Below are 14,191 nucleotides of genomic sequence, written 5' to 3'. Positions count from 1 at the left end.
GGGGGATTATTGATTAATAAATGAATTTGGGGTGGGCCGGTGGGTGATTTTAATTAGGACCACCTACCAATGCTCTCACTCTAAACAAAGCATGGCGGGCATGATGGGGAGGGAACGGCACGTGATAAAGTGGCTGATGATTTTTTATTTTTTTTTTATTGTCAAACGATAAATTTGTTAAATTAAGTATCAGATTAAGAAATTGACGGAACTCAAACTCACTCCGTGGTGTAATGGCTGATTTAATATTTTTGTATCACACAATTACAGTTGAGCAATTCACTTTTCCCTTGATAAAAAAGAGTTGGGTAAATAGAATTGTGCTAGCAACCGTCGCTCATATGCTTTGTAAAATTGTTAATGATTGCTTGTAAAATTGTTAATGATTGCCAATTATTGATGCATTACGTGACTAACTTGCGGGTAACTTTTCTCTGTTAATGCATTATAAGGTCTCGTTGTCAATTATTGATGCATTGTGTGACTTGGTTGTGGAGCCTTCTGCTCCAAGAAATTAATGTCTTGACATAAATTGTGACTCGCCAGATGCATTTGGAAAATCTTCTTCCCCTTGTGAGATGAAAGGAAGCTTTGGATGGGTAATGGATCATCAAGGCGCAAATTAGGGTTTCTGAGGCCCAACATGTGAAAATAGGGGAAGAAAGAAAAAAGTAAGATAAATGAGTTGGTGAATAGGTGTCAAGTTATGGTCGGTGGAACTCCAGGTCAGCTAATGAACCCAGAACATGAAAAAATTTCTCATGCATAAGGCATTTCAAATGAGTTGGATTTTTTGTGCTTGTATAATAGAGGTATTCATTGATCTACCCTCTAAACTTGTAAAGATTAGCCAATTTCCCCCCTCAACTCTCATAATTAGTCAATTTCTTTTCTGAATTTTCTATCTATGATTTCGTCAAGTATATCACGTGTTATCCACGTGACCGCCTTTTAAGGGCAAAAATGTCATTTTCTCTACACCTTCTATCTTCTTCCTTTCTCCATCCATGTTTTCTACTCCCACCTAGATTCTTCTCTGTTAGAGAAGCACCTCTTCACCATAAAAGAAATTGAACAAAAAGAGAGAAGCACCTTAGTTCTTTAGCGTGGCAATGACCTTCGACACCGCTTACAATCCATGGCTCCATGGCACCAATAAGCCCTCCCATGAAACATTTCAAATCATAGCCAACCGATGGCGATGCCTGCTAACCCTCCCATGAAACCCTTCCATTTCAATTTTGTATAAAAGTAGCAAAAAAACTGACTTGAATAATGAAACTCCAAAACCCACCTGCAATTATACACCTAATACAGACCATAAAGCAAACCCATCACAAAACCCCTAAATCTCACTCTCCATAATCGCCGAAACCCATCCCCAAACCCCCAACACACCGACGCCACTACAACAAACCCCAACAGTGCCGCTGCGCCCAAAAACATCAGGAAACCCACTGGAAGCTTAGCCCGGGCAAGGGAATTGCCGTCTGTCGAATCGGAGCCTCCTGGGGCAAAAATGAAGCGAACGAGCTAGAGAAGAGAGGCTGGGCAATGTGGGTGGGCAAGGAGACTAGGGAGAGTGAGAAGGAGAAGGGAGCTGGGAGAGTGGAAGGTCAAAATCGTAGAAAAGGGCAAAAATCGATGGGCCGAAGGGGAAAGTGAATGGAGGTTTAGCAACGGAATAGGAAGCGAAGGAGATGACTAATGAGAGGGTTCTGAAGAGGAAGAAGATGATGAAGGTGGAGGAAGAAATCGCGTCGATGGAGTACCGGTGGAACCAAAACGAGCTCGGCTCGGAGAAAAGGAAGAAAATAGAAAGTTCGGAGAAAAATAAGAAGATAGAATGTTTGGATAAAATGACATTTTTACCCTTCAAGGCAGTCACATGGATAGTACATGACATACTTAACAGAAGAATAGATGGAAAATTAAAAAAATTTAACAACAGGGGGAAAATTGACTATTATGAGAGTTGAGGGAGGAAATTGGCCAAAATTAAAGTTGAGGAGGAGCCAATCCTCACAAGTTCAGGGGGTAAATTAATAAATACCTTCTTATAATAATCAAACTTATATAGGAGAAATGCCACTAGCACTACAGTCTAAAATATTTTTCTCTACTTAAAGAAGTCTCATGTTTGACTTTTATAGGTGATGAGTTTTATGACTTACCCGTTGTGTGACTAAGCAATTTTGAGCTCAACTGGGGCGAATTTAATAGTTGAGTATATTTTGAGCTCATATTGATTCTTGCTGGCCATTTTGCAGGTTTACTATACTTACATTTTACATGTGCATAAAAATTAAAAATATTAATTTACTAATATTATTTTTTTGGTCAAGAATTTACCAGCATTGAGAATACATGTTTATAGAATCGGTCTATAATCTATGTATTTATTTAGCAATGGCTTTTTAGCCAAACTAATCTTTAAGATTTCATCTCTTCACTTTGGTTTTTAAAATTTGAAATCAATTGAAGTGGTTTCTAAATTTGTTCATCATCAATCATTTTGGTTATTTCTTGAAAAATCTCCGTTAAATAAGGATAAAATGAAAAAAATATCCTTAATTTTTGTCAAAACTCTTATCGGTTGCCATGGCAGCCGCCCATCCTTAGCTCTTTCCCTCTTCCTCAATACCGATTTTAGGTAAGACTAATCTCTTAAAAGGGTTTAGGGTTCATCCAATTTCATGAATACATGGAAGTGACCTTTACCAGAATGGTAGAAAGGTATTGGGCTCTTACATAATGATGTGGATTCAAACTTTATTGGAGACTAACAAAATTTATCGTTTGAAAAAAAAAAAAATTCATGAATACATGAATCTCTTTTCTCGCCGATTCTTCATAAATACCATAAAGACGGTAGATTATTCAATTTTAGTGTTTTCCTTATTAAATAAAATGAAACCTTCAGTTACCCATTAATTTAGAAAATACATTTGAAATAATGACTTTATGAGTCATCACTTTATGAATCATCATCAAAATGAAACCTTCAGTTACCCATTAATTTAGTGTTTTCTTTATTAAACAATGGGTCAAAATTATAAATCCACCCATTACAATTATTCAGATAAAGTAATTTGACAGCACAGAGAGAGGGCAAAGATGATTGTGTCAAGTATAACAAATGTCTTTCATGACCGAGAGAGAGGAAAGCGAGAGAATACTAAAGAAACGAAGAGAAAGAAGACAGCGGTGAATATAACGAAAATCTTGCAGCCTCTTCGACCGCCGGTATTGCTTGCTCTCTCTGCTTCTACCAATGCTTCTGCTGCTGCAACTGCAATCGCAAGCGGCTTATCGCCCACCTGCTGCCCTTCTTCTTGGTCTAGACAAAACACAAATACCAGACAGTCCAAGAGATCAATACAGCAAGTTCTTCAAAAATGCAAGTGTATATGGACTTACATGCGTACTCTAAGATTGATATATATCGTATTTTAAAGCACTAACAAGAACAATGCCGGATGACAAAGTGAGTACGAACAACTTTGCTAAACAACATACCATTCTCTTCATTAGAGTCTCCAAAGATGCTGCGGAACCAATCTTCCTTTTGCCAATTAAAAACATAGCCTTTATCTTTCACCATGGGTCCACCCCACAGGAAGTAGGTTCCTGGAACAAATTCTTCCAAATCCTCATAGGGATGGCAAGGGTCTATGCTGTAGTCTTGGATGCTCATGATCTCGACTTCTCGCTCGTGCACAAGTTGGATGCCGCACTCTTTCACTAGAAATGGAGAACTTGTAAATATTGAAACAGTCACTTCATCGCCACATTCTAATCGATTCCCAAACTTCCAGTGGCTTAACCATGTCATGTCGTTTCCATCATCTGGAATGCCGTAGCAGGAGGGGCCATAGATCCAATTAAGATTCTTGCTTTTGTTACTTATTTTGATCATTACTGGATTAGGCATACCAGAAAAATCATACACACCAGAATTTGCATAGACGGAGAAGATATTCAATCCTTGGATCTTGAAATTAGGAAGTGAAGGCAAAGTAAAAGATATTGAGGACCCTTTACTTGTATGACTGAACCGGCCTGGAACCTCGTTTCCAGGAAGAAATGTGCTGAATATACCATATTCATACAATCCCTATGACAGATAGCAAACAGTAATTAGGCAGCTGATCTTGCTAGGCCATAGTCGAAGTTGTTGTTTTACCAAAATTTAGTTCTTCCCAACTTTTCTTTCTCTAGCTTACATGTCACATGATAATGCACAAACCATCATTGCGTTAAATACCAGTAGTGTGAGCATGTCATGCAAATTTGGAAAAACAATTGGGGTTACATATAGCATTCTTGTGAGAGTGAGAGAGAGAGAGAGAAGCACCTCAAGGGGACGGATCATGCCATAACGATATAGCATATCTGGGATGAACATCCTGATGGCTTTCATGGATTCCAAGTTGCACAATCCCAAAAGTTTGATCATTTCTACATCAACTCTTTCAATGGGTTCTAACTTATACCAGTACTCAATCTCAGAAAGTTTAAAGTTGTAACCATGCATAAACCTCTCCGGGATGCACGAAATTGTTTGAAATGTTATTTTTTCCAAGGATTCAGAATGGACTGTAACTAATTCTGTAACTCTCGGTAGCCCCACAAGCGATTTGAGCTTTGAACACCGGGAAAATGCAAGGTGATTGAGCTTCGTGAGGCCTCTGATGCAATCTGGTAGGCTACAAATTGGATTGCTACTTAGATCCAAACTCTGCAATGAGGGTAAGTTACCAAAATCCCTTGGAAAAGCATCATCAGAAAGATTGCATTCCGTTAGACTTAAAACCACTAAAGTGCGGGGTAAAGTGGTAATGTGTAATCTACTTATTGGAATTTCATCTCCTAGAAACACTTTTAGAGATTCCATCTTTCCCATTTCCATGGAAAATTCCTTAAGACTCGAACAACCAGATACAATAAATGTTTCGAGTGATTTAAGCATAGAAATGCTCTTTGGAAGCTTTGTAATATTTCTGCAACCTTTCATATTCAAGTAAACAAGCTTCTCTAGATTTCCAATGGATTCATGGACATAAACCAAGCTTACACAATCTTCAAGAATAAATCTTTCTAGATTGGGGACCGATGAGAAGTCAGCGGTTTCAATGAGATCATGGGAATGGCTGAGATCAAGGATCTTTAATGCTGGAAGATACTGTAAAACGATAAAATGCAAGAAAGCATGGGATTAATAATTGGCGTTAAAAAAGAGTTAATATGGGAATTGTTCTTGGCACTCCAAAAATCTCATTTTGCACTCCTCATAAGTGTGTTTTTCATTATAAATATAGAAAGTTTGGAGTGCTAATAACAATTCCCGTTAATATTAGCGCATATAAATCCCTAGATTCCCTACAACAGAAGAACAAAACAAAAGTTCAATACCTTTATTCCCTTCCATATTTGTCTTAGGCTGCTGTAGTGCATTTCAAGAACAACCATGCTCTCTAAAAGAAGATCGCTGGGTATAGAGTCTAAGGGGAATTTAAGCCAATGCAACCATCTCAATCCATTAGGAAATTCTTCATAGCATCCATTAAGTTGTACATAACTAAGCTGGAGGAATCTCAACTTGACCATCCTTTTAAATGCCTTGGTTTCCAAGACAACCATATTCGGTTTTCTTGAAGGGCAGTCCGCAGGATGCATGTTCAGGGCAAGACCTTCAATTTTTTTTGAACCCTAATACAAAAGAAGAAAGAAAAACAAAAGAATTTGGATTAGTAACACACACTTAAACACAAAAGGAGGAAAAATCATCCATAATTACAAAAGGAAATTTCTTACATTCTTTTCTCTCAAGACATTGAGAGAATCCTTATGATTCCATAATCTGCTACGTTTCTCAGGCTCTTTCGATTCTTGGCGAACAATTTCTCTTCCCATGTCCCGAATCATTTGATGCATCTTCACTTTATTATATTCATCAACTGCTACCAAACATCGGTCGATGAGATTTTGAATGCCAACAATTGTAAAGAAGCCGCATCCATCTAGTATCTTGACAATGACATCCTTATCCTTTCCAATAAAGAAACATGCAATGTGGAGGAATAAATTTTTGTCATGGTCATCTTGTAAGGATTCGTAGCTTAATTTGAGTTTATTCATGATGTCACTGTTTGGAATAGCTTCCAATTTCTTCAATGCACTTTCCCATACATCTAAATTTTGCCCCGATAGAGAGGAACCAAAAACTTGAAGAGCCAATGGAAGTCCACCGCTATGGCTTACTAATCTTTCTGAAAGTTCGATGTAACCATCAATTGGATGGTCTTGTCCAAAAGCATGCCAACTAAAGAGCTCCAATGATTCAACATGATTTAAAGTTTGAACATTATGTACCTTAACAGCCTTCTGAGACTTTAACAACCCTGCACGCCTAGTTGTTATAATGATTTTACTTCCTGGATAAAACCAATCTCTCATTCTAAGTATTGCATCTAATTGGCTCGTATGATCTACATCATCAAGAACGAGAAGAACTTTTTTACAGCTAATGACATCTTTAATCTTAATTATTCCCTCGCTAATACTATGTATCTTCACTTCTCTCCCACCCAATATATCATAGAGAAGTTGCATTTGAACTTGTACCAAGCCATTAGGTCTTTCAGAAATTTCCCTGATATTTTCAAGGAAACTTCTTCCTTCAAATCTTGAAAAATTTGAATTGTAAACAACTTGCGCAATGGTTGTCTTCCCTATTCCACCAATACCACAAATTACAAATATGCCAACATTGGATGATCCATCTTGTAACCATAAAGTAATCTCTTCTACTCGAGAATTGATACCAACCAGGTAAGGGGCAACACTTAATGGCGTGCGACTTAATTTGGCTTCGATCACTTTAACAATTTTCTTGATAAACTTTGCCTCATGCCTAAAAAATTGCAATCGAAATGACTTCAAATGATCAATATTATAATGTATATAAGAAGTAATTTAGTGACAAAGTTAATCCACTAGCTAGCAATAAAAAGATAATCTAATTACTGAAACTTCATAAAAATAGACCAGTTGTGGTAGGAGTTTACCCATCATTTTCATTTTGTAAGACCATCCCTGCTAGATCTGCAACTTCTGCAAGTGCTGCCCTCCATCCATTTACCCTGTCCTTGCTCAAAGATCGATTTTTTTGGTGTCCAGAAAATGCTTTCGCAAATGATCCAGTCTGCTTCCTCACCTCCGATGGATCAATGTCATAAAACACTGGTAGAACTACATGTTTAGACGCCTTCTTCCGTTCAAGGATCCTCACAAGCTCGTCAAGGCACCACTTGGAAGAAGCGTAGTCTTTCGAAAACACTACGACTGAACTTCGAGAGTGTTGGATTGCTATCGGCAGCTCCGACTTAATATCTTCCCCTCTCTCAAGTTCATCATCATCTCGGAAAGTTCGAAGGCCTGCACTGACAAAGGCTTCATAGAGGTGGTCGGTAAAAGTCTTGCGAGTGTCTTCGCCTCTAAAACTCAAGAACACGTGATAAGTACTAGAATCGGAAGACGAGACTTCTCGAGCTCTAACGAGAGCCATGGATGAACTCAGTTCTCTTGCTGGTAATTACTCTGCTGATCATAGAGATAAGGTGATACTAATGTCCTTTCTTGGTCAAGCAAATAAAGATAGTCTACCCCATCGACTTAAAAGCAATTGGAGCAACATGAAGGTACATATGCCCTCTCCTTTTTCACTCAGCCAAGAAAACGAAATCAGGTTCCTTACAACCATAATGCATGACAGCTTGGTAAAACTGGGGCAACGTGCGAATTTGATATTGACATAAATTGCAAGATGCCAAACTTTTCTTAATACAAGTGATATAGGGAAGCATAAAATTTGAACTTCGGTTATTAGGTGCAAAGAAGAATACTTTTAACCAACTTAACTACAAGTCTTTTATGAATTGAAGATATAAGTAGTATTACAATTTAGTGATATTCTTAATTATTAAGGTTGACTTATTAGTTAGCTTAGCCTAAATCAACACCTCTTAGAGTCGAACCTAAAACTAAATTGGAAAAATGGGACTTTTTCTTTTTTTTTGGTAAATATATATGTGATAATTTTTACCCTACATATAAATATATATATATATACACACACACACACATATATTAAATAAATGCATATACCGTAATCAAGTCCTATTGTCAATGGAAAATCAAGTGGGAGAGGGAAAGATTTCCCTTTGCTTTTTTACAAAGGTTGTCTTGGTGGGTTTGTGTGGTGGCAATGGCATCATGTGACTAAGGTGTAGGTTCATTCACAACGACTTTCAGGAGGCGTTTACTAATTCGTAATTAAATTAAGATGAATTGAATTGAGGATGAATTGGATTAAGAAGGAATTGGAATGAGGAGGAATTGAAAGGAGGTGGAATTAGAATCAGATTCTTGTTGAAGTTGTTTACTAAAACTGTCTGGAATCGAAGTAGGAATGATGTTGAGTCCATATAAGTTGTTTACTAATTCACTTCAATTGGAATGAAAACTAGATTGATTACTAAATTGCCCTTACATAAATAAATTATTTTCTTACTAATTAATTAAATTAAATTCTTAATTAAATTTATATAATAAAATTTATTCATATAAAAATATTTAAATAGGTTTTATTTATTTATTAAAAGATGGTATAATGAGTGTCAAATGAAGAGCAATGTTGGGATAATCAAAAACAAGTGAGGGCATAATTGGTAGAAGAAATTCATTCCGGATTCCTCAAGTGTCAAGGAATTGAAATACCTCCCTCATGTAGGGAGTCCAATTCCTCCAAAATTAGGAGTTGGATTCCTTAATGCGCGTGAACCTCACATGTATTTTGATTTCCTAAGATTACATAAACAAATATGTATCCTGTAATAGGAATTCAATTCCGATTACGGGTAAATTACAAACTAATCCATCAAGTTTGGTTTTAACTTCATTTTAAGTATCGTGCACAAAAATTCATGCATTCTTCCATTAAGTACCCCTCAGCAATTAAGGCCTCAGGGTGCGCATGATTACACACATAATTTTGAAGTGTTAATAAATACCTACAAAACAATGTAATTAAAATAAAATCTGGTAAGTTATATTAAAAAAAAATAAACATATTTGATTAAGATGAAATTAAAATTACATTAGCATATTTACGAACCTCTCAATAGTATACAGCCATAAAATTGAATAGCTCCAACAATTAATGCTTCCTCAGCTAGATGGATAAACAATTGTTCCATTACATCAAAGAAAGACAGTGGAAAGATCTTCTCCAAATGACAAAGTGCATGGACAATCTGATCTTGAACATGTTCAAAATCAGATAACATGTTCACTTTTGAGCAAAGTTGTCTAAAGAAATAGGTCAACTCGATTAATACCTCAACAACAGTTTTAGGCAAAGCTCTATGTGCAGCTACAGGAAGTAATTGTTGCATTAGTATATGGTGGTCATGGCTTTTAAGACTCCAAAGACTACGCTCCTTTACGTTTACACGACGAGAAATATTTGAAGCTTAGCCGTCTAGAACCTTTACTTTCTTCAATACTTTTAGGAACACATCTTTATTTTCTTTATTCATAGTAAAAAAAGCAATAGGTAGGAAGCTTCAACAGTCTAGAATTTTTACTTCCTTCAATACTTTTATGAACACATCTTTATTTTCTTTATGCGTAGTAAAATAAGCAGGAGGTAGGTAAACCTTTACTCTTACCTCGTTCTTGGGGGTGTAATGGTTTTTTGATGCTCAGCTCTTGCAAATCAAGTTGTGATTTCAAATTATCCTTAGTCATTTTAGCAACACCTAACAATGTCTACTGTATATTTTCAGAAAAAATCTTTTCAATATGCATGACATCCAGATTATGATGAACCAAATTATGTTCTCAATACAGTAACTAAAAAACATAAATACTTTTATTCTTCCATAATGATCGATCATTTTTATTCTTAAGTTCATCTATTTTCCTTTTTCGAATGCCTTCCTTTTTACACTCTGTGAGTATCCTTTGTAACTGTCTTTTCACATCAGTACCAGAAATTTAGGTGGTGCAAGTCCTCATTCTTGTGTGCCATCAAAAGATGCCTTATCTTTTCGAAACTTATGACTTATGGCTAAGTACCTAAGGTGACCTGTGTAGCAATAATTTCTTCTATTAGTCAGCCAACGAGATCTTGTGTTCTTATTGCAAGAAGTAGACCTGTAAACGGGTCGGATTTGTTGCGTTTAGGTCTGGTTCAGTCTGACCCGTTAAGTTAACGGGTCACCCAAACCTATCCCGTTAAGTTTAACGGGTCACCCTAACCCGACCCATTAAGCTAACAGGTCACCGTTAACAACTATTATTATTATTATTATTATTTGCATAGTTTATTTTTTGTTGTTAAGACTTTACTGAAATTACTAAAACATCCTCAACTAACGGGTCTAACGGGTTGACCCAAAGTGACTCATTATTTAACAGGTTGTTAACGGGTTTACCCATTAAGCATCCACCCAAATACTAATATTAACGGGTCGAGTCCAAAATGTCAGGTCTAGCAAGAAGGACATGCTTTCCCACCTTTAGTGCTCCAATCCGATAAATTTCCATATGTAGGAAAGTCACAAAAGTCCAAAACATTGCAGCATGTAGTTAGAACATCTAATTGCTCAAGGCATCATAAGTATGTACACTTTCATGCCACAATTCCTTTTAACTCCTCAATCAATGGTTGTAAATATACATCAATCTTATTACTAGGTGCTCTCGAGCCATCTGTGAGCACATATAATATATAGAAAGGCTGCTTCATGCATATCCATTGACACGCCCGACCCTGATATTGACCAAACACCAGAATAGGCACGTGCTAGCTGACACTAGAAGGTGATGAAGCCATATTAGGATGCATGAAAAGTAACGAACATAAATAAAAGCTATCAATTTAACTATAGTGAATATGCAATTGAGGAACGTGTTCAGAGCATACAACTAAACTGAGACACTAAAAAGGAATAATATAAAATTGAATGAACAAAAGGATGGGCCCCACACCAAGAGGACTCGAAGATGCCGATGCAGAAGTGCCTTGACGCCGGGATTCTAAGTCCTGAGAAGGGTGCAAAACAAAACATGAGTGGACTAAGTTGATATATAAGTAATACTAAAACAGTTATTCAACAACGTACTGACCCCCAAAATTTATGAAAACTCAATAGTATAATATGTAATAGGTTTTCCGAGAACCCTAACATGTCATAAAACCTTCATAAAATATATATCATAAATAGTGTGTTAAATAGTGGTATCAGTATCGCCCGTAGGCATATAAAACTCTTCATTCACCTGAAGGCCTTCATTCAACCCATAGGCCCTTACATCACCCAATCGAAGCCATATATAGATATCATTCGACCCGTAGGCCCCTAAATTACCCGACCGAAGCCATATATAGATAACATTTGCCCGTAGGCATATAGTGACCACTAGATAAGCACAAAACTCATTGAACATAATATTTCCAAAGTATAAGTATATATATCTCAACAGAGCTCAGTAACTCAAACATCATATCATAAATCATGTTCATAGTATATAGTCATCAATCATATATACCACGAAGAACGTAAAGTCGATAAAGCATGATAATTCACAAAGCGTGAAATATCAATAAACGTAAATCCAATTTACTCATAAACGTTTCATAAAACGTAACCATTAAATCATGCTTTTCATGTATGCATTTCTAGCAATTAAAACATGCATTTTGGAAGGGGTCCACTCAAAGATACTTTGTCGTCAAGAGCTGTGTGAAATAGGAGGGACGAAAACGCTGCTAATAATCGCACCTAAGCACATAAAGGGTCCAATTAATAAAGATCTACCATAACTATTGAATTTCATAAAACGAACGTCATAAACAAATTCAGGATGTCAAAAAACATAAGGGGGTGTTGGAAATGTGCCCTAAAACCAATCATATGATGATACTTTATGGACATTTCACATGTTAAACTAATCTAGTTTAATATTAAGGGCAAACATTATTGTTTGAGCCGTCTCATATAAATGTTATATGCTTAAACGATAAGTCCAAGGAATATGTGATTGGAAGAATGCGATCTAAAAAAGTTAGATTCATGAGACCATTCTTTCGTTGACACATCCTAAACGTTCCTGATCATAGGATTGTCAATTGGGCATTAACAGTCCGTTAAGATCAGTACGTGCTATGTCTTCTCTCAGGGAGAGTGACTAGTCTCGAGTCATTGGTGTGTGTGACATCAAGACAAGTACGTAGGTGCTCAATAGAGAATGAGTTCACTGAACACGATCAACGAAGAGTTCTCATATTCATGTCACATGAGAACTCATGGTTGGGATAATGCAAATTAGTCTTTTGACCTGAGGCATCACAGTTGTCTTGTGGTTAGGTCCTTAATCTTTGATTATGTCAAAGTCACTCCATCAGGAGGGTGTCCAAGGCATCGTTGGGGTTAAGCCACTTAGCCATGGAGGCAAGTGAATGCGCAACAAGGGATCTCTAACCTTCAAACTGTTTGAGGGAGAATACTCTATGATATGATTTTGAATCTTTGGCCAAAGTATGAATGAGATTTAGGAATGTGTTCCAAATCACATTCAAGGTAATCATATAAGCACAAGACTCACATTGGATAGTAGACATGAATAAACTATCAAACCAAACAATGTGGTCAAGAGTATTGTATTAGAGAAAGACCGTATTGCATTTGTAATCCTAAAACTGAATAGGTTCTCCACCTCTTCTGATTAGCTTGGGTAACCATGACATGCTGCTAGGCGTCAACCATGGTTTGTGGAAGCCCTAAAAGTGTATTATCACTAACGGGAGAATTGAAAGTAAGTTTCAATTCACAATCGATTTGAAAGAGTTTGAATCGCCCACTGCCTCGCTAAAAGGAACCTAATGGATCGTACACCGTGTAAGGTAGAGATTGAAGATTCAACGGAGATGAGTAAGAATAATTAAATGGTTTAATTATTTATGGCAAGGATTAATTAATATGATTATTAATCAAACGAATAAGTTCGTTAAAAGACATCGGGATAGTTTTGGACCTTAAGGCCCAATGGGCTTCGAACGACAAGTCCATTGACTTAAGTTGTATGACAACTTAATGAATAATGATTCACAAAGGCCCAAATAGCCCAATAAATCCCTAAGGCCGGCCATGTTAGAGAAGGAGTGGGTTTTTGACTTATTTACAAGTTTGCCACTCAAAAGAATTAAGGTATAAGTGTGACTTAATAGCCAAAATTCATTAAGGGTTGTTTTTGGGGAAATTGGAGAAACACAAACTCTCTTTTCTCTCTAGAAGTGGCCGGCCATCCTTGAGGAAATCATCTAGCAATCAAACTCCTCCAAGGTCACTCATTTCTTCTTCATTATGCCTTGGTGATGAATCATTAGAGGTTCTCAATTTTGGGAACTTGGAGAAACCTTTTCATCCATCCAAATTCATGGATCTAAGATGCAAGGAATGAAGGCCCTCTCTTTGGGTGATTAGCCTTTGCTTATGCAAAGAGGAATCTACAAAGGTATTGATTTCTCAACTCACTTTGTTTTGAGTTGAGTCTTGGTTCACCTATCTACTAGGCTTTGAATTTCATGGGTAAATGTTTTGTTTTAAGTGCATACAAGCATGATTCCGCCTTTAATTGTTAATTGCATGCTATTGATGTTGCTTAAATGAACATGTTTTTCACAAATCTTCCTTCAGGGGGGACCTCGAGTACCCCACGTATTGCCACACGCACCTTTACGTGCCTCCACGTGGTGGCGGCCGGATGGTCGCGCCCCGATTTGGGTAGCCGAAAAGTTCGCTAGAAAAGTCATTGACGTTGCCATGGATGGTGGTAGAGCACAGTACCTCCTATGAAGGTGTGTGTGCTTCATGCGCTGGCCAAGGTAGACACATATGCGCCCACACGTGGACCCACGCTCAGCTTAGGATTTGGGTTGGTTTCACATGGGTTGGGTTGATGGTTTTGGGCCAAGGGTTCAATGGGTTTAGGCTGCAAGGTTGGGCCTGGGCCTAGGTTTGGGTTTGGGTTCATATAGGGCCGAAGGCCTTGGGTTTGGACTTTAGGGCTATTAGACTTGGGCTGGGTTTAGTGGGTCGAGGACCCGAGTTTGCACGATCCA

General features: G+C 37.3%; 1 protein-coding gene across 1 annotated transcript; it reads right to left on the bottom strand.

Annotated features, from left to right (window-relative positions):
* Window positions 1-3,053: 3,053 nt before the first annotated feature.
* On the bottom strand, window positions 3,054-7,706 carry LOC103940470 (disease resistance protein RUN1). The gene is made up of 6 exons (XM_009350586.3): window positions 7,071-7,706; window positions 5,818-6,916; window positions 5,416-5,712; window positions 4,358-5,185; window positions 3,520-4,117; window positions 3,054-3,340 (listed from the first exon to the last, which is right to left on the bottom strand). Exons 1-6 carry the CDS (start codon window positions 7,568-7,570, stop codon window positions 3,147-3,149), a joined length of 3,516 nt encoding a protein of 1,171 aa, XP_009348861.2. The 5' UTR covers window positions 7,571-7,706; the 3' UTR covers window positions 3,054-3,146.
* Window positions 7,707-14,191: the final 6,485 nt, after the last annotated feature.

This window comes from the organism of the source record quoted next, unplaced genomic scaffold (assembly GCF_019419815.1).
Source record: "Pyrus x bretschneideri cultivar Hongxiangsu unplaced genomic scaffold, Pyrus_bretschneideri_v1 Contig43, whole genome shotgun sequence".
In the NCBI taxonomy this organism is placed as follows: domain Eukaryota; kingdom Viridiplantae; phylum Streptophyta; class Magnoliopsida; order Rosales; family Rosaceae; genus Pyrus; species Pyrus x bretschneideri.
This window is presented reverse-complemented; position numbering and strand designations above follow the sequence as displayed.

What these genes read in the sequence shown, in the direction of transcription:
- LOC103940470 (XM_009350586.3), bottom strand. Translation starts at nt 7,570, where the DNA reads ATGGCTCTCGTTAGAGCTCGAGAAGTCTCGTCTTCCGATTCTAGTACT. An exon ending in TTACAAAATGAAAATGATGG is followed by an intron (nt 6,917 to 7,070) that starts GTAAACTCCTAC and finishes GCAATTTTTTAG; the next exon opens with GCATGAGGCAAAGTTTATCA. An exon ending in GCATGATCCGTCCCCTTGAG is followed by an intron (nt 4,118 to 4,357) that starts GTGCTTCTCTCT and finishes TATCTGTCATAG; the next exon opens with GGATTGTATGAATATGGTAT.